This window comes from Ylistrum balloti, unplaced genomic scaffold (genome assembly GCF_031769215.1).
Source record: "Ylistrum balloti isolate Yb309-2 unplaced genomic scaffold, AGI_CSIRO_Ybal_v1 Utg369850, whole genome shotgun sequence".
Taxonomy (NCBI): Eukaryota; Metazoa; Mollusca; class Bivalvia; order Pectinida; family Pectinidae; genus Ylistrum; species Ylistrum balloti.
The window spans coordinates 3,524,792-3,545,000 of NW_026782003.1; the positions used below are offsets into that span (position 1 = coordinate 3,524,792).

The window sequence follows — 20,209 nt, forward strand, 5'->3', positions numbered from 1 at the left end:
TCTATCTTTATCCCCTAAAAAACGGCACTTTTTTATACTTACACCAAGCTTTGTGAAATTATGTAAGCGTTAGCCGTATCGTTGAGACGAGGTGGCCGAGTGGTTAAGGCGATGGACTGCTAATCCATTGGGGTCTCCCCGCGTGGGTTCGAATCCCATCCTCGTCGTCTATTTTAGACTTAAGATTGTTAAAAACATTTTGTTAGAAAAATATATGTATATATTCGCAACCCAACATGTAATAAAACAGAATATGCAATCTCTCAGGGGTGACTAATGAGACGTCGCAACACTAAGTGATAAGATTTTTAAGTGTACACACACATAAGACAGTGGATTGTAATGTTTTCTTCATGGATAATATGATACTATTTAACTCAGTACTTAGCATTGTTGACATGACTTTATTTAATTGCTTACGTGACGCCTACGAATTGTTGCCATACCGTCATGCAATATACTATAGCAAGGGACTCTACTGTTTTAACCCTAAGGTGAGATATACAACAATAGACCCTCCGCCTCTGTGCTATGCTGACGTAGAGGACCTCACATGTGTTTTCATTTCATATGATATTTATCAAATGAGTTTGAGAATTTTCATTTCACTGAGCCTCTTGCGAGGATAAAAAATTATAACGATTGTCATAAATCTCATATGAATGGTAACGAATATAAGATTCTGTTTTACACATCGCATAGATACCGTGTTAAAAGCGTTCGTGAAAACAGCATTATATATTAAGGACTTAGGAAAATTGTTCTTTCATCTTTCTCAAATTCCATATTCCAAAAAGATTTTGAGTCTCAGATGTGTTGGAAATATACATAAGTATGCCGATGTGGTCATTTAATTGATAATTCGTAATGTGTGGGTCGTTGAATATTCATATAGTCAGCCGTGTGAGACACTTTACCTTAACCTTGGCAGAATCTAGACTTGCTTTGCGAGTTTTAGTATCACGACCATCATCTTATTAATTTTAAGCATTCGTGACAAATAAATACCATATTTCTGGTAATTGTTTACAAATTTCTTTTCGATGTCAATGGCCACGTGGTGATTTACAAATCTGTTATAACTAGACGCTATATTGTTTGCTAATTATCACGACGGCGCTGGTGGTTTTAGCATTGTTTATCATTTTTCCATCACAGAATCGACTGTGGTAAGAAATGTGTAGAAAGTTTCCATCACTATGCAGACTATTCTGTTACAGACACATGGGCTCTAGGATGGTTTACTGCGGATATAAGGAAGGCTTGTTACAGACGTAAGGACAGTGGTGTTAGAGTAATTGACATTAAAGTTGATATGTATTTATAAGGATGGTTACGTAAAGGCGGGGGGTGGGTGGGGGTGGGGGGGGGCGACTGTAATGATGTTTGGTTACGAACCTTAGAAGGATACCTGATGGACATGTAATAAAAATCAGCATTGCGCCCCGCCCCTATGCCAACAAAATCAAATGTTTTAAAACTGGTGTATCCAATAAAAAAAATTACCTTTTCCTGACACAAGAGTGCACCAGACGAAATCCTATCATTCTCAAAGAAAGATTTTAAAAATAATATTATAAAGTTTCCTACTGGGCCCGCCCCATCTGCAGAAACTCTTCGTTTATTCAAAACTGAGTTCAACTATTGATGCTGTTAACCAAATTTGTCAAAATCTTATCATCCTTATAGAAGGACAATGATTTTAAAGCATTTCTTTTATTTTCACTACGTGACCCGTGCTTATGTCTGGAGAGGAGTTAAATTCACTGTCAGTTAAACAAACTGGTTGCCATTTCCTCAAAGGATGCTTCCGACCAAATTTGGTTTTAAAAATGCCGAGTAATTTAAGTCTAGATGCGATGTTTTGAAGAATAAAGTCCAAAAAGTACATATGACCAGATGAAAGAGAAACGGAATTACAACACTGTCATACAACAAGCCGTTATACACGCTGTACTGTGTGTGTACAGTACATAGTATCTGTTGGGAGATAAGCGCGATATGATAGGGACATATTTGCGGCGTGGCACTAAGTGGCTACATGTGATCAAATATATATCGTCCTTTATCAGATTACTGAATGAAATAATGCGCTATTTTTGATATCCCGTTATCAGCACGTGCATGACCGGAAGAGGTACATATAATGTCATTTTCACCGTCTCCGGTTTGGACTATTACCTATGACTACTTATCCTTTGATATTGATAACATGAATATGAGTCTCTCAACTAAAATGTGGAGATCAAATAACAAAAAACAAGGAATAATTACATCAAGTGTTATTGAACTTGGGATGAGGAATTAACTCACAAGTTCGACAAAGCAAAATTTCAGTGTTCTTAATCATCTCGTATATTGTATTTCTCCAGCAATAACGACGGAACGAAAGAATCGCCTGTCGTGGAATGTTTATTTACATATACAGCGATACCAATAAAAATAAATAATAACAAAATGATAATAACAGTATTTCAACTTATGTGACTGATTAAAATATTAAAATTCAATATAAATAATATGGAGCGGAATTAGACATAGATTCATATGCATCGGCCATGATAATGTTGGAAAATTCATGGGCAGATAAAACAGGATTGTTTATAGTGACTTAGTGAGTCCAGAATTAGAACATCAGAAAACATTACCGAGTTGAACAATAACCTGCAGCATTCATCGTTCAATGATTAGATACTATTGTATATCTCAATACAATTCTGTTGAGAGATCCTGATCAAAGTTCCGGAATGGTGTCATGTTTTATACTGCCTGTAGGTTGTAACCAAGCAATAAAACATGCTTGAATTTAGAAAAAAAATGTATGAACTATTTGTAAAATTTTCGTTAAATTCTGTACACCTATTCAGCTTTATGCTTAGGTATACCTGAAAACCTCACCCGGTGGTGTTACAATGAAAATTAAACATGAATGGCGGGTAGCGGCAAGAGAAACCATAACACACCCCGTCATGTGAACATCATCGCTAAATCACGTGCACGTCATTTTTTTATATTCAAATCAGAAACAAAAAATATCTAAATAACTACATACATATATACGTACTTTATTCCAATAATATAACATGAATATATAATGACATACCTGTGGGTAAATTTGTCAAAATTTGTTGAAGTTCATCCAAAATTCATAATCTCCCAAAGTATTCAACAGGTAACATGTCGACGTCTCTATATAGTTTCCTGGAAATATTACCGATACCCGCCAATATATATATATATATATATACATTTGTGGCATATACCTGACTGTAACGCAATAAAACCGTATATTTGAGACAACTCTAACTGAAAAGAATTTCTTTGAACATTTTATGGAAGATTTGATTACTCCATCAGGTTCACACGACTTTGAGATATTTACACACGGTGAAGATATGGGATCTAATGAAACGAGCTTCTTTATCAAGACACTTTGGAGCCGCAGTTCAACACTTAATTCGGGTTTCGAAATTTTGTTTTTCACAATAACACTTATCTTTTGGATAGTTTTACGAGGATCGTTTGTGACTTCATTTCATTGTCATCTCTGGACGTCAACAAATCACATTAGATCGCGCAAACGTATGATATTGCGTACCAAATAATACAGAAATTATCTTATACGTGATGCAATAATATTCATATCTATTTTTTAAATCATGTTTTTTTTTATTTTTATTTTTTTTTTATTTTTTTATTTATTTTATTTTTTTTTTTTTAGGTGGGGGGTTGTGATTTGATTTTTGTCTTGTTTCTTTTTTTCCTGTTTTATTATTATTATTTTTTTTAATGTATTTTATCTTTTTCACTCTTATTTTTCAAATGAAAACATGGAGACGATATTTTCTAACATGCCTGAGTCATTCCTGTTAATAGATTATCGAATTGCTGTGTTAAGAGTCAGTGTGACCTCTGTGTCGATGAGGGCGGTGTACAATTTGCTGTACCCAGTACGATAGACGAATGTTGTGATACTAGGTTATCATCAGTCGGCATTGTAGCTGATAAAACGTGTTCCCTTGCTTACACCATTGTAGTGTCGGAACACCAAATATGGACTTCAGGTACTTCCAAATAAGGCAATGTTTCATCTAATCAACCCAGAGTTCACGGAAAATCTCGTCGAACAGCATAAAACAAAGCTCGCGTGAGCTACATCGTCACTCGTGTCTTAAACCGCGTAGAGGTAACATTACAGGATAACATCTCACACAAACTCAATACAAAATGGCTGATGATGATGTTACCGCTTTGGTTGTGGACAATGGGTCCGGAATGTGTAAGGCAGGATTTGCCGGTGATGATGCCCCACGTGCTGTTTTCCCTTCTATTGTTGGAAGGCCCAGACATCAGGTATGGGTTTTTCATAACTATATGGGGAAAAAACTTTTTTTCTTCTTCTTCTTTTTGTTTCATTACAGATAATTCATGAAACTGAAATCGGAAAGCATGAGATACGAGATAATATACATATAGTTCCAGTCATGTTAAAAGAGCGCATAAGAAGTATCTATAATTACAACCATACGTCCCTTATTATGTACTCTATACTTGCTAACATATTGAATGAGCTTTCCAAAATCGTTTATTATCCATATATCTCCATTTCTATGTTGGATTATCAAAATTACGGATACAGCAACAGTTGAAATTCATTTGAATTATTGAATTTCAATTAAAACCTGACTTGTCTTAACTTGCCTTAGAGTTATCTCCCGTTACATGAGTACACGCCCACTAATTCTTCCCGGTAGGTTGCCCTATCGACTTGACACCGTATACTTTGATACGGAGATAAACTAATATTACACGTTGTAACGTGTTATTTCGGGTTATGTATAGTACAAGCTACACACACTACACATGTGCCACATGTACACAGTCATCGCTAGTCACATGATTCAAACCACATGATTCGAGCCACGTGATGATCGCTGGAATTGAGCGATGCTACAGAATGCTTCGTCAATCTTATGAACTTATGTTTACAAAACGAGAAAACAAAAAAAATAAGTTTTAAAAATCGATAAGGATGTCTCGCCTGAGTTTCGTTTTTTTTTTTTTTTATTGTTATTTTTATGTACACCTTTTGTGATAGGGATAGACCTCAACATTTGTTTGGTAGGGTATATAATACAAGAACTCTTTATGTAGTGCATTCATATTAATAGTATGACTATACCGTGAAGAAAAACGTTATAATATAAACATATAGTGGTATATTATAAGGAAACTTGCACAACTTGTGATTAAGTAACTGGGATAACGTGCCGTGTAATAAATATTTCATTTGAATATCTTCAATGTGTGTATGCATTGTACATGTAATACATTGTATATAAGTAAAAGATAAAGAGTATTTTATACAAATGTTTCGAATAAAAAGTATTCATATATTAGATATATTTATGTGTGTGTAATGCATTATTTCTTTGACTTTATATATTGCGGTACGTTTACTTAAATCATAAGTATATATTGAACACTTGAAACAATTAAATACGCTTTACATTCAGTGTTACATAAGTATTGTCAGAGATTTGAAATTATCTGAGCAAAAATCATTAATAGTGTGTTATGTTTTTATTCCTTAATCACAGGGAGTGATGGTTGGTATGGGACAGAAGGACAGCTATGTCGGTGATGAGGCCCAGAGCAAGAGAGGAATCCTCACCCTCAAGTACCCCATCGAACACGGCATCGTCACCAACTGGGACGATATGGAGAAAATCTGGCATCACACCTTCTACAACGAGCTCCGTGTGGCTCCAGAGGAGCACCCCGTCCTTCTGACAGAGGCTCCCCTCAACCCCAAAGCCAACAGGGAAAAGATGACACAGATCATGTTCGAGACCTTTAACTCCCCTGCCATGTACGTGGCCATCCAGGCTGTGTTGTCCCTGTACGCTTCTGGTCGTACTACCGGTATTGTGTTGGACTCTGGCGATGGTGTGTCCCACACAGTCCCAATCTATGAAGGCTACGCACTTCCCCATGCCATTATGAGGTTGGACCTTGCAGGACGTGATCTCACAGACTACCTGATGAAAATCCTCACAGAGCGTGGTTACTCATTCACAACCACAGCTGAGAGAGAAATTGTTAGAGACATTAAAGAAAAGTTGGCATATGTTGCCCTTGACTTTGAGTCCGAAATGGGCACAGCAGCCTCCTCCTCATCACTGGAAAAGAGCTACGAACTTCCCGACGGTCAGGTCATCACCATTGGAAACGAGAGGTTCAGGTGCCCAGAGGCTTTGTTCCAGCCTTCCTTCTTAGGAATGGAATGTTCCGGAATCCACGAGACGACATACAACAGTATCATGAAGTGTGATGTGGACATCAGGAAAGATTTGTACGCCAACATTGTTATGTCTGGTGGTACCACCATGTACCCAGGTATTGCTGACCGTATGCAGAAGGAAATCACTGCTCTTGCTCCAAGCAGCATGAAAATCAAGGTCATTGCTCCACCAGAGAGGAAATACTCCGTCTGGATCGGTGGTTCCATCCTTGCTTCTCTGTCCACCTTCCAACAGATGTGGATCAGCAAACAGGAATACGATGAGTCCGGCCCATCCATTGTCCACAGGAAATGTTTCTAAATGATGATTGTGACTATTGTTCTCCGAGTTTACATTTTGTGCAATAACGTCAGTCTTATCTATAAGTACGGGTGCCTAATCAACAGACAGTCGTGATGTTGGCGTCACTTAAGTCACGCCTTAAAAGTCGCGTGGATCGCGATCTCTTACATGTTTGGTTGCTGATAGCACTAAGTGACTGAAATCAAATTAATCGTCCCTCAGAACTCATCGTAGTTCTCTCTGAAAGTTCCAGTTTTATTTAAAAGTTATAAAAATATTTCTTTGTTACTTCGTTGTTGAACAAAATTTAATGTTTTATACTGAATAAATTCCTACAAATATCTGTTATTGTTTAGCTATGGTATTTTTTTAGCTACTGAATCATTTTATTTTCTGTTCTACGGTATTTTATAAACTGATTTCTAACTGCAATACAGAAATTAGAATATTATATGAAAAATAAAATTAGCTTAACAAATAAAGACAACAACTAAATGTTTTCTAGACTGTCGGTAAGAGATGGAGACGTGGAGTTACCTCCCCTGGTTTACACTAATTTCTCAATGAGAAATATTGTTTTATGTTCTCCATTTACTTCACGTTCTGCTTGGCACTTTGTTGTCTCTCTTGTTAAACAATTTTGCTTTTTCTATTCAATGACAGCTGGACCTTTTTCAAATCGGGCATACAAAATTTCACAGGTATATTAAGTCGCTTACCATGAAACAAACAAGGCCAATCAACCGAATATACCAAATAAAAACAAATTATATAAGACGGCTCTTGTCAGTTTCAAAAGAATCAATTAAAAAAGAAGAGAAGTAATAGTAAGGTAAGCACCTAAAGACAACAACACTTGAATCGGACGTAGTATGACATAATGATAGAAGGATGTAACATCCATATGACGTAACCATAGAACGTGTAGCATCCCTAGACTGTAAAAAATGTTATTCAAATTCCTATGACGTAATGACAGAAGGGCGAAGCATCCCTATGACATAATTATAGAAGGGTGAAACATTACTGTGACGTAATGATAGAAGGGTGAAACATCCCTATGACGTAATAATAGAAGGGCTTATCACCTCTATGACGTAATGATAGAAGGGTGAAACATCCCTATGACGTAATGATAGAAAGGTGAAACATCCCCATGACGTAATGATAGAAGGACTTATCACCTCTATGACGTAATGATAGAAGGGTTTATCACCCCAATGACGAAATGATAGAAGGGTGAAACATCCCTATGACGTAATGATAGAAGGGTGAAACATCCCTATGACGTAATGATAGAAGGGCTTATTACCTCTATGACGTAATGATAGAAGGGCTTATAACCTCTGACGTAATGATAGAAGGGTGAAACATCCCTATGACATAATAATAGAAGGGTGAAGCATCCCTATGACGTAATGATAGAAGGGTGAAACATCCCTATGACGTAATGATAGAAGGGTTAAGCATCCCTATGACGTAATGATAGAAGGGCTTATCACCTCTATGACGTAATGATAGAAGGGTGAAGCATCCCTATGACGTAATGATAGAAGGGTGAAACATCCCTATGACGTAATGATAGAAGGGTTAAGCATCTCTATGACGTAATGATAGAAGGTTGAAACATCCCAATGAAGTAATGATAGAAGGGCTTATCACCTCTATGACGTAATGATAGAAGGGTGAAGCATCCCTATGACGTAATAATAGAAAGGTGAAACATCCATATGACGTAATGATAGAAGGACTTATCACCTCTATGACGTAATAATAGAAGGGTGAAGCATCCCTATGACGTAATAATAGAAAGGTGAAACATCCCTATGACGTAATGATAGAAGGACTTATCACCTCTATGACGTAATAATAGAAGGGTGAAGCATCCCTATGACGTAATGATAGAAGGGTGAAACATCCCTATGACGTAATGATAGAAGGGCTTATCACCTCTATGACGTTATGATAGAAGGGCTTATAACCTCTATGACGTAATGATAGAAGGGCTTATAACCTCTATGATGTAATGATAGAAGGGTGAAACATCCCTATGACATAATGATAGAAGGGTGTAGCATCCCTAAAACGTTATGATAGAAGGTTGTAACATCCCATGGGCGTAAAAATAGAAGGGTGTAGCATTCCTAGGCCGTAATGATAGACGGGTGGAGCATTCCTATAACATGATGCTAGAAGGGTGCTATACTCCTAGCCGAAATAATAGAAGGTTGAAGCATTACAAGGCCGTCAATAAAGAAGAGTATTACATCCCTGTATGAGGTAATGATAAAAATAGTGTCTCATATTGGACTGATATTGGTAAGACAGTTACGTGACAAACTTCATCTGATTTAAAGTAATGGGATGTAGTTTTCCTCTACAGAAATAACAATTGTAACGTAAAGAGTTGGAAATATGAGATTCTCACCTGTAAGGTACTGTTAGTCCACACACGAAGTGTCAAGTACTGTTAGTCCACACACGAAGTGTGGAAAAACGAGATTATCGCCCGTCAAGTACTGTTAGTCCACACACGAAGTGTCAAGTACTGTTAGTCCACACACGAAGTGTCAAATACTGTTTGTCCACACACGAAGTGTGGAAATAAAAATTATCTTCTGTCAAGTACTGTTAGTCCACAGACGAAGTGTGGAAATACGAGATTATCTCCCGTCAAGTACTGTTAGTCCACAGACGAAGTGTGGAAATACGAGATTATCTCCCGTCAAGTACTGTTAGTCCACACATGAAGTGTGGAAATACGAGATTATCTCCCGTCAAGTACTGTTAGTCCACACACGAAGTGTGGAAATACGAGATTATCTCCCGTCAAGTACTGTTAGTCCACACACGAAGTGTGGAAATACGAGATTATCTCCCGTCAAGTACTGTTAGTCCACACACGAAGTGTGGAAATACGAGATTATCTCCCGTCAAGTACTGTTAGTCCACACACGAAGTGTGGAAATACGAGATTATCTCCCGTCAAGTACTGTTAGTCCACACACGAAGTGTCAAGTACTGTTAGTCCACAGACGAAGTGTGGAAATACGAGATTATCTCACATGCTGCAATCTGATCATCAATATTTCAATTTTCGTCGGATGGGACGATATAAAAATGTTTCCTTGAAGTTGCTTTTTTTGTGTTAATACCTTCCAAGTCACACAAATTGGAGGCGAATATACACTACTGTAATTCCGTAATAGGATCAAATTTTTAAAACCATTCAGAACCTTTACGTTCGGGAGGACTGACATTGAAATTTATGGCCTATTAGGTTAAATGACAATGAGTTGAAGAAGCAACATCTTCAATAGCCTCTGTTATCCGTGGCCACATCCGGTCACTTAGATGTTGGTCAATGGTACAAAATACAAAAGACATTCCGTTTCAATCTGTCCATTGTACACTCCTTCACCGCAGCAGTTCGTCGTCAGCAGTTTCCTTCATTCATGGCCGTTCATGTTGCTTCAGGCATTTGGTAATAACAAACACGATGTCAGCGCTATTAGATTACACAGCGATCGAAATGGGCGGTACAGCAGACGTCGAGAAGAACAAATCTGATTGGTTCGATATTCTTATAGAGTGAAAGATGCCCAAATATGGTCATGTAGCATCGAGTCGTCTCGTAGTCTTGTGAGACCAAATCAGGCTGGGAGATACGTAGAGCTGTTTGGTAAGGTTCGAGGGTAATCGTCATTTAAACAGTCTAAGCTGGTTTGCAATTGTGCAGCAACAGCAACGACAACAACGATAATGGCAGACGACGATGTTGCAGCTCTTGTCATCGACAATGGGTCCGGAATGTGTAAGGCAGGATTTGCCGGCGATGATGCCCCACGTGCTGTTTTCCCTTCAATCGTTGGGAGACCCAGACACCAGGTATACATTACACTTTATATACTTATTAGACATAGATGAATGACCAAATCACTCTTGTCTTTGTTATATAGACACAGTTTCTCATTTTTGTCTTCTTTGTGGGCAATAGAAACAATGCCTTTCAATCATCAATTTAAGAATCCATTTTTAATCATTGAATATTAGCGAATGACATAGTTTTTTTTAGATCTGTATATTCTGTTAGATGCGTTATGAAAAATATGCATGCATTGACGAAGACATTACGATAATATGAAAGAACGGTGGGGATGTTAGTACATACAAAGTCAGAACACACGTGCTTTAGGAATCGGACAGTCGCGTTGATCGATCAATACCACCCCGCCACCATTACACCATACTAACAACACGCCGCAGCTTGTGACTCATAGCTTCCGCAAGTTGTCGTAGATTTGACAGCCGACTGGACAACCATGTGTCTATGTTGACATCCATGTCGACACTGATGTCATGACATTACCATGAATGACCTCCTCTGTGAGACAAAACTTGTTGGCATGCTTACCATCAGTTCAAAACTTGAAACCCTTTATTTCGTTGTGAATTATAATAGAAGAGATGTCTGAATATGAAGCTTTTAACTACAGAAATACACAAATAGTACCTTTTAGTATGTAACATTTCATATCATACTGACTTTGATCCGTAATGAGTATTATACCAATACACACAAAGGACTCTTGAAGCTAACAATCGTTATTCTGTACCTTCGCATACATTAGTTATACTAAGGGAGACAACGGTAACCATCATTTACTATGTTATATTTTACTAGTTATACCATGTACCCAAATGGTACACAGTAACTATGAAAACAGGAACAATGCAACCTAGTAAGTCTTTGTTATGACATCAGGTACAACATACATCACTAGTTGCTTCCGACATTGCCGACTCATACCCTAGTAGTCAGCGGTTACTATGCCGACCCGTACCCAAGTGGTCAGTGGTTACTATGCCAACCCATACCCTAGTTGTCAGAGGTTACTAGGCCGACCCATACCCTAGTGGTCTGTGGTTACTATGCCGACCCATACCTTAGTAGTGAAAGGTAACTATGCCGACCCATACCCTAAGAGTCATATGTTACTATGCCAACTCACACCCTATTTGTCAGAGGTTATTATGCCGGTCCATACCCTAGTGGTCTGTGGTTACTATGCCAACCCATACCCTAGTTGTCAAAGGTTACTAGGCCGACCCATACCCTAGTGGTCTGTGGTTACTATGCCGACCCACACCTTAGAAGTGAAAGGTTACTATGCCAACCCATACCCTAGTTGTCAGTGGTTACTATGCCAACCCATACCCTAGTTGTCAGAGGTTACTATGCCAACCCATACCCTAGTGGTCAGTGGTTACTATGCCAACCCATACCCTAGTTGTCAGAGGTTACTAGGCCGACCCATACCCTAGTGGTCTGTGGTTACTATGCCGACCCACACCTTAGAAGTGAAAGGTTACTATGCCGACCCATACCCTAGTAGTCAGATGTTACTATGCCGACCCATACCCTAGTAGTCAGATGTTACTATACCGACCCATACCCTAGTAGTCAGAGGGTACTATTCCGATTCATACCCTAGTAGTCAGAGTTACTATACCGACCCATACCCTAGTAGTCAGATGTTACTATACCGACCTATACCCTAGTAGTCAGATGTTACTATACCGACCTATACCCTAGTAGTCAGATGTTACTATGCCGACCCATACCCAAGTAGTCAGATGTTACTATGCCGACCCATACCCTAGTGGTCTGTGGTTACTATGCCGACCCATACCCTAGTGGTCTGTGGTTACTATGCCGACCCATACCCTAGTTGTCAGAGGTTACTATACCAACCCATAGTCTAGTAGTCAGAGGTTACTATGCCGACCCATACCCTAGTGGTCTGTGGTTACTATGCCGACCCATACCCTAGTAGTCAGAGGTTCCTATGCCAACCCATACCCTAGTAGTCAGTGGTTACTATGCCAACCCATACCCTAGTTGTCAGAGGTTACTATGCCAACCCATACCCTAGTGGTCAGTGGTTACTATGCCAACCCATACCCTAGTTGTCAGAGGTTACTAGTGGTCTGTGGTTACTATGCCGACCCATACCCTAGTTGTCAGAGGTTACTATGCCGACCCATACCCTAGTAGTCAGATGTTACTATGCCGACCCATACCCTAGTAGTCAGATGTTACTATGCCGACCCATAGCCTAGTAGTCAGAGGTTACTATACCAACCCATACCCAAGTAGTCAGAGGGTACTATTCCGATTCATACCATAGTAGTCGGAGTTACTATGCCGACCCATACCCTAGTAGTCAGATGTTACTATGCCGACCCATATCTTAGTAGTGAAAGGTAACTATGGCGCCCCATACCCTAGTAGTCAGATGTTACCATACCAACCTATACCCTAGTAGTTAGATGTTACTATGCCGACCCATACCCTAGCAGTCAGAGGTTACTATACCAACCCATAGTCTAGTAGTCAGAGGTTACTATGCCTACCCATACCCTAGTGGTCTGTGGTTACTATGCCGACCCATACCCTAGTGGTCTGTGGTTACTATGCCGACCCATACCCTAGTTGTCAGAGGTTACTATGCCAACCCATAGCCTAGTAGTCAGAGGTTACAATGCCGACCTATACCCTAGTGGTCTGTGGTTACTATGCCGACCCATACCCTAGTTGTCAGAGGTTACTATGCCAACCCATAGCCTAGTAGTCAGAGGTTACAATGCCGACCTATACCCTAGTGGTCTGTGGTAACTATGCCGACCCATACCTTAGTAGTGGAAGGATACTATGCCAACCCATACCCTAGTAGTCAGATGTTACTTTGCTGGCCCATACCCTAGCGGTCAGTGGTGACTATGCTGACCTTTTCTTTAGTTAGTTATTGTTACGGATTAGACATTTGCCAGTACAATGAACATTAGTAGGCCTTGATAGCTGTGGAAATTTGTCTAACATACACAAGAAATGACATTTTACTTTGTTCGTCCGGCCTATTCAAGTTGTTCATTTTTATCCAGTGGTTGCTATGCCAACACGCATATATCATATTTGAAGTCGACTTAACAAATGTAACCTATCAAACAGTATAGTTACTATGCGACCTTAACCTTATGAACAATGGTTACTAAGGCAACACAAACACTGTACCCGAGTAGTCTTATAATATGCCCATCTGTATCATTGTCCTTAAAACTGATCAACGATATCCGCGAGCGATAAAACCGTAAAAGAGCCAACATTGTCGCTGATAATTCAATAATTTAGTATAGCATCGGCGACTACACAAATACCAGCCGTGGCGAATTTCTCAACATGGTGTTAAATTGAAAGGTCGTGCCGATAAAACGGGTAGTCCGTTTGTTCACTATTACAGCGCGGCATGCACTATTAAAACAAATCTATATGAAACAACGAAAACTTTATCACCAACTGATAGATTTTGAAGCCTTTAATTTGAAACTCGCTCTTTTTAAATTCACAAAGAAACGAATATGATCATGGATTGACATAATACCATTGTAATAAAATTGATATTAATAGCGTGGCTGAATTATCCCGATTAACGTCAGACCGATGTAAGCTGGAAATACACACTACAGTCACACATAAAGACTTAAGACCGTCTGGGACTCTAGTCAGTACCTTTTTTTAAAAAAGGGATTAAGAGTTTAACCCAATTCTGCGGTGAACTAGAGGTCAAACATTTCAAATTGAAAGAGCTGTACACAAGAAGGAGTTTCTTTTAATGTTGTTTACAAATAAAATAAAATCGATAATATTTTATATAATTTGTTACCAGTATCTCAGCAGTAGACACGATCATTTATAATTTATATTTTATAAACCCAAAATCAAATGTTACATGACTTTATTTTTTTTATCAATTATACATTATACATTTATTTTTAACATTAATAAAAGATGAAATGAAAATGAAATATGTTATCTGTACCAGTGCCTAACTAATGGATTTCTATTTTCCATTTCCATTACAGGGAGTGATGGTTGGTATGGGACAGAAGGACAGCTATGTCGGTGATGAGGCCCAGAGCAAGAGAGGAATCCTCACCCTCAAGTACCCCATCGAACACGGCATCGTCACCAACTGGGACGATATGGAGAAAATCTGGCATCACACCTTCTACAACGAGCTGCGTGTGGCTCCAGAGGAGCACCCCGTCCTCCTGACAGAGGCTCCCCTCAACCCCAAGGCCAACAGGGAAAAGATGACACAGATCATGTTCGAGACCTTCAACTCCCCTGCCATGTACGTGGCCATCCAGGCTGTGTTGTCCCTGTACGCTTCTGGTCGTACTACCGGTATTGTGTTGGACTCTGGCGATGGTGTGACACATACTGTCCCAATCTACGAAGGCTACGCCCTGCCTCACGCTATCCTCAGACTGGATCTTGCCGGACGCGATCTGACAGACTACTTGATGAAAATCCTTACAGAGCGTGGTTATTCATTCACAACAACAGCCGAGAGGGAGATCGTCAGAGACATTAAGGAGAAATTGTGCTATGTGGCTTTGGACTTTGAACAGGAAATGCAAACCGCTGCTTCTTCTTCGTCACTCGAGAAAAGTTACGAACTGCCGGATGGTCAAGTTATCACCATCGGTAACGAACGCTTCCGGTGTCCGGAAGCTCTGTTTCAGCCATCTTTTCTTGGGATGGAATCTGCTGGAATCCACGAAACAACATATAACAGTATCATGAAGTGTGATGTGGACATAAGAAAAGATTTGTACGCTAACACTGTTTTATCAGGCGGAAGTACAATGTACCCTGGTATCGCTGATCGGATGCAGAAAGAAATCACCGCTCTTGCTCCAAGCACCATGAAGATTAAGATCATTGCCCCACCAGAGAGGAAATACTCCGTCTGGATCGGTGGTTCCATCTTGGCTTCTCTGTCCACCTTCCAACAGATGTGGATCAGCAAACAAGAATATGATGAGTCTGGTCCATCTATCGTACATAGGAAATGTTTCTAGTCGGCTATCCCGTCGTGTTCTTTAGCTCACCTATGTACTGCGGAAATTATTCGATGCAAGTGACTTTGAAATCAAAAGCTATTAATAGTTCTGCAAAATATTTCCATTTCGTAGCTGATGTGACAGTATTGTGATTAAACTGTAATGCCTGTTTATACCGTGTTGTTTTATAGTTGTCTTTCGGGGGGGATTTTTGTAACATTTATATATATAAATAAATATAAAATACACAACAATAGGCAATATGTAAAACAGCAACTCCAACTGAAAATATTACACAATATTATATGTGATACAGTAACTTCAAATTAATCACACATAACGTAGTGAAATTAAAATGAGCCAAATTACATATCACAAGTTATACAACCGTCGTTTGATCCTCCTTTTACAACGCTTGTTGGTATGTTTAACTTACAAAATAATCATTCGGTAACTTTTTACGGGAAAATATGGGAAAATATTTTGCATCTATGTCCTTTCCATGTACAATAACACGAAAATGCCAACATACCAACATCATTTCAGATTAAATTCGTAATCAGTAAAACGAGACTGAAACACGAAGAAAGTAGAGGTTTAAACGGACACCCTTCAAAATGTACCGGCAGGATAAGCGCCTTCTGCTTCACCGACGTCATCAGAAATATATATTTAGATCAGTCCGTGTGAGCAATGCCACAACAAAGCAAGTTTACTTCATCCATACCACTCAAGAAAATGGAAAATATGCTGAGTTTGTCATGATAACACTCATCAAAGTTCTTCATTATCTTCATCAGTCTGAATCAGTCAAATTGATTTGTTGTGAGTTTCTCTGTCAGTAAGGAAGATCTTACAAGGAAATCGTGATATTCGAACAAACCATTGAATATCGGATCAACTGCAACATATAAGATATTCTGACACAGTAATGACACATAACATCATAATTTACCTTAACATAAAATCAATAATAAATATCTCTCTCTCTTTAATTGAGTTTTAGGTTTTATTTTTTATTTTTTATAAAAACAAAGAGTAATAATTTTGTATTGTATTGACAAGTTATATAGATAGAATAAAAGTTTAACACAATCAGTACAAAACTAGAGTGTGACATTTCGATGACTACACGGTCGCCTTCATCAGTGTGGAGCGTACTAATATTGAAGTAAGTAGTGTACGAGATGGTAAGGAATCAACTAACCTTTTCGGCTGTACTGTAATCCTATCGACACTGAGGTCTAAAATAGTGTCACGAGATCGTAAGGAATCGACCAACTTTTTAGGCTGTACTGTAATCCTATCGACACTGAGGTCTAAAATAGTGTCACGAGATCGTAAGGAATCGACCAACTTTTTCGGCTGTACTGTAATCCTATCGACAATGAGGTCTAAAATAGTGTGACGAGATGGTAAGGAATCGACCAACTTTTTCGGCTGTACTGTAATCCTATCGACAATGAGGTCTAAAATAGTGTCACGAGATCGTAAGGAATCGACCAACTTTTTCGGCTGTACTGTAATCCTATCGACAATTAGGTCTAAAATAGTGTGACGAGATGGTAAGGAATCGACCAACTTTTTCGGCTGTACTACCGATACAAAGGTCTCAAATAGCGTGACGAAATGGTAAACAGATTTTAGACAAAACATATGCAATGATGTACTGTATCAATTCGGCTACCCATTGTTTTGAATTTGTTCATAAATATGTAAAACAAAAATAAGATTCCCGAGTTAAGTGAAATTAATAATATGTAAACACCACAGATATGTTGTTGTCATTTGTTTCAATATTGTTACAAATTTAAGATTCGTCAATTCTTCAATTCATAAAGTGCACTTATTTATGACATTATCACCATCAAAATATCACGCTGATAGAGAAGGGAGTTAAATATGTGTCTGAAATGAACAGAACAAACCATAAAAATCTTATAGTAATTTGACTAGATCTTGATTCATTGTCCAAATAGAAGATTGAAATGTGTTCAATGTGTTCATGTGTCCATTATAAAACGGCACTATATTCCAGGTTTAACTGGCATAGTACTTGTACTCTATGAAAAACTATGAAAAAAGTCCAGTTTCCCGGCATCCTTAATTTTCAGGCTTAAAATAGACTGTGTATGATATAGTTGTGCTTAGTTAAACGTAAATTCGCTAAAAAAAAATACACGACGACGAGACCGACAGCAGGAAGGGATTTTGCCACCATAGACTCTTTTTCGCGATTTTCGTCGCGAGCGAGTCAAAAATTTTACTAAGACTGTCTAATGTACAACGTACTTTATTCATTTATATATAATGTCGGTATTTCAATAGTTTGATTAGAAAATAATGACCGACGAGGATGGGATTCGAACCCACGCGGGGAGACCCCAATGGATTAGCAGTCCATCGCCTTAACCACTCGGCCACCTCGTCTGTTGCCTACTGCTACCACACGATAGGAAGTTTGCTTGTCACCTAAGTACTCTTGCCACGTCAGTATCTCTTTTGATAATACGGTGACTGGTCAGAAATTACTGCCGTGCAAATCAAAAGACTATGCTGTTTCTGAGGAATTTAATTTACCTTAATTTATCTCATTTATATCTACCAGGAAACGAATTCATGTTATTTATATTTTGACGAACTAGATCTGCCTTTTGTTCTAGTGTTCAATTATAAGACATCAAATGAAATATAATAAATTAATTTATTGTAATAGCATGAACACAATTCAACTAGAATAAAAATATAAAATAATGACCGACGAGGATGGGATTCGAACCCACGCGGGGAGACCCCAATGGATTAGCAGTCCATCGCCTTAACCACTCGGCCACCTCGTCTGTTGTTTATGTGTACTTGACATCGATAATCAGAAAATTTACAATTAAAATGAAATCAATCGACATTTGAAAAACTATGTAAGAATAAGTGATGTATTCCTACACTACCTTCTGAAATGGAAAGAACGTGCTAGATCTGTTACTATGGAGAGCAAACGACAACTCAAATATGTGACAGTCTGCAACAAAGGCCTGAGGTAAAACATGTAAATTTAAATTCTCTCAGTAGAATGATAATCCATATTGATAATATTGATGTTATTGTCCAACAAACTGACAATACCTATAAACACATCCCGATTTTGTCAGCTTGATATTCTTTTGTATAAAAAATTTAAAGACATAAAGGTACACTATCTCAGTTCTGTTCTCTTCGTCAGTTCTCGTAAATGACACTAGATGTCACACAGCTCCAAGTATATCTTAGATTAATGAACATCTCTATCATTCTTTCCCAATGACACACTTTCCCAATTCCTTGATCAATGGTACATATATAAAATGTACACTGTGGCGGTTCATAAATCGAAGGTACACTTCCGCGGTTCATGGATCGATGGTACACTGTCGCGGTTCATGGATCAAAGGTACACTGTGGCGGTTCATGGATCAAAGGTACACTGTCGCGGTTCATGGATCGATGGTACACTGTCGCGGTTCATGGATCAAAGGTACACTGTGGCGGTTCATGGATCAAAGGTACCCTGTCGCGGTTCATGGATCGAAGGTACACTGTCGCGGTTCATGGATCGAAGGTACACTGTCGCGGTTCATGGATCGAAGGTACACTGTGGCGGTTCATGGATCAAAGGTACACTGTCGCGGTTCATGGATCGATGGTACACTGTCGTGGTTCATGGATCAAAGGTACACTTCCGCGGTTCATGGATCGTAGGTTCACTGTCGCGGTTCATAGATCGAAGGTACACTGTGGCGGTTCATGGATCAAAGGTACACTGTCGCGGTTCATGGATCGATGGTACACTGTCGCGGTTCATGGATCAAAGGTACACTGTGGCGGTTCATGGATCAAAGGTACACTGTCGCGGTTCATGGATCGAAGGTACACTTCCGCGGTTCATGGATCGAAGGTACACTGTCGTGGTTCATGGATCGAAGGTACACTGTCAAAGGGGGGTTCATGGATCAAAGGTACACTGTCGCGGTTCATGGATCGATGGTACACTGTCGCGGTTCATGGATCGAAGGTACACTGTCGCGGTTCATGGATCGAAGGTACACTGTGGCGGTTCATGGATCAAAGGTACACTGTCGCGGTTCATGGATCGATGGTACACTGTCGTGGTTCATGGATCAAAGGTACACTTCCGCGGTTCATGGATCGTAGGTACACTGTGGGGGTTCATGGATCGAAGGTACACTGTGGCGGTTCATGGATCGAAGGTACACTGTCGCGGTTCATGGATCGTAGGTACACTGTGGGGGTTCATGGATCAAAGGTACACTGTCGCGGTTCATGGATCGATGGTACACTGTCGCGGTTCATGGATCAAAGGTACACTGTGGCGGTTCATGGATCAAAGGTACACTGTCGCGGTTCATGGATCGTAGGTACACTGTCGCGGTCCATAGATCGAAGGTACACTGTGGCGGTTCATGGATCGAAGGTACACTGTCGCGGTTCATGGATCGTAGGTACACTGTGGGGGTTCATGGATCAAAGGTACACTGTCGCGGTTCATGGATCGATGGTACACTGTCGCGGTTCATGGATCAAAGGTACACTGTGGCGGTTCATGGATCAAAGGTACACTGTCGCGGTTCATGGATCGAAGGTACACTTCCGCGGTTCATGGATCGAAGGTACACTGTCGTGGTTCATGGATCGAAGGTACACTGTGGGGGTTCATG

At 39.4% G+C, this 20,209-nt stretch overlaps 2 protein-coding genes and 3 non-coding genes across 5 annotated transcripts in view; 3 read left to right on the plus strand and 2 right to left on the minus strand.

The window, feature by feature from the left end:
- The first annotated feature begins 85 nt into the window (after nucleotides 1-85).
- On the plus strand, nucleotides 86-167 carry Trnas-gcu (transfer RNA serine (anticodon GCU)). The gene has a single exon. It is a non-coding gene; the product is annotated as a tRNA-Ser (tRNA).
- A 3,996-nt stretch (nucleotides 168-4,163) lies between these two features.
- On the plus strand, nucleotides 4,164-6,930 carry LOC132545567 (actin, cytoplasmic 1-like). The gene is made up of 2 exons (XM_060209257.1): nucleotides 4,164-4,353; nucleotides 5,601-6,930. The coding sequence occupies exons 1-2, from the start codon at nucleotides 4,228-4,230 to the stop codon at nucleotides 6,603-6,605; spliced, it is 1,131 nt and encodes a 376-aa protein (XP_060065240.1). The 5' UTR covers nucleotides 4,164-4,227; the 3' UTR covers nucleotides 6,606-6,930.
- Nucleotides 6,931-10,349: 3,419 nt separating this feature from the next.
- The window catches only part of LOC132545630 (actin-2-like), a 14,850-nt gene continuing 4,990 nt past the window's right edge, over nucleotides 10,350-20,209 (plus strand). The window contains exons 1-2 of the mRNA XM_060209328.1: nucleotides 10,350-10,475; nucleotides 14,511-15,252. Of these exons, the coding sequence (XP_060065311.1) occupies nucleotides 10,350-10,475; nucleotides 14,511-15,252 (868 nt within the window). The remainder of the gene's footprint in view (nucleotides 10,476-14,510; nucleotides 15,253-20,209) is intronic.
- Nucleotides 17,846-17,927, minus strand: Trnas-gcu (transfer RNA serine (anticodon GCU)). The gene has a single exon. It is a non-coding gene; the product is annotated as a tRNA-Ser (tRNA).
- Trnas-gcu (transfer RNA serine (anticodon GCU)) lies at nucleotides 18,256-18,337 on the minus strand. Its single transcript has one exon. It is a non-coding gene; the product is annotated as a tRNA-Ser (tRNA).

Excerpts from the sequence above, each read along its gene's own strand:
- LOC132545567 (XM_060209257.1), top strand. The coding sequence starts at position 4,228 with ATGGCTGATGATGATGTTACCGCTTTGGTTGTGGACAATGGGTCCGGA. Across the intron at positions 4,354-5,600 it reads TTGGAAGGCCCAGACATCAG|GGAGTGATGGTTGGTATGGG; the intron begins GTATGGGTTTTT and ends CCTTAATCACAG.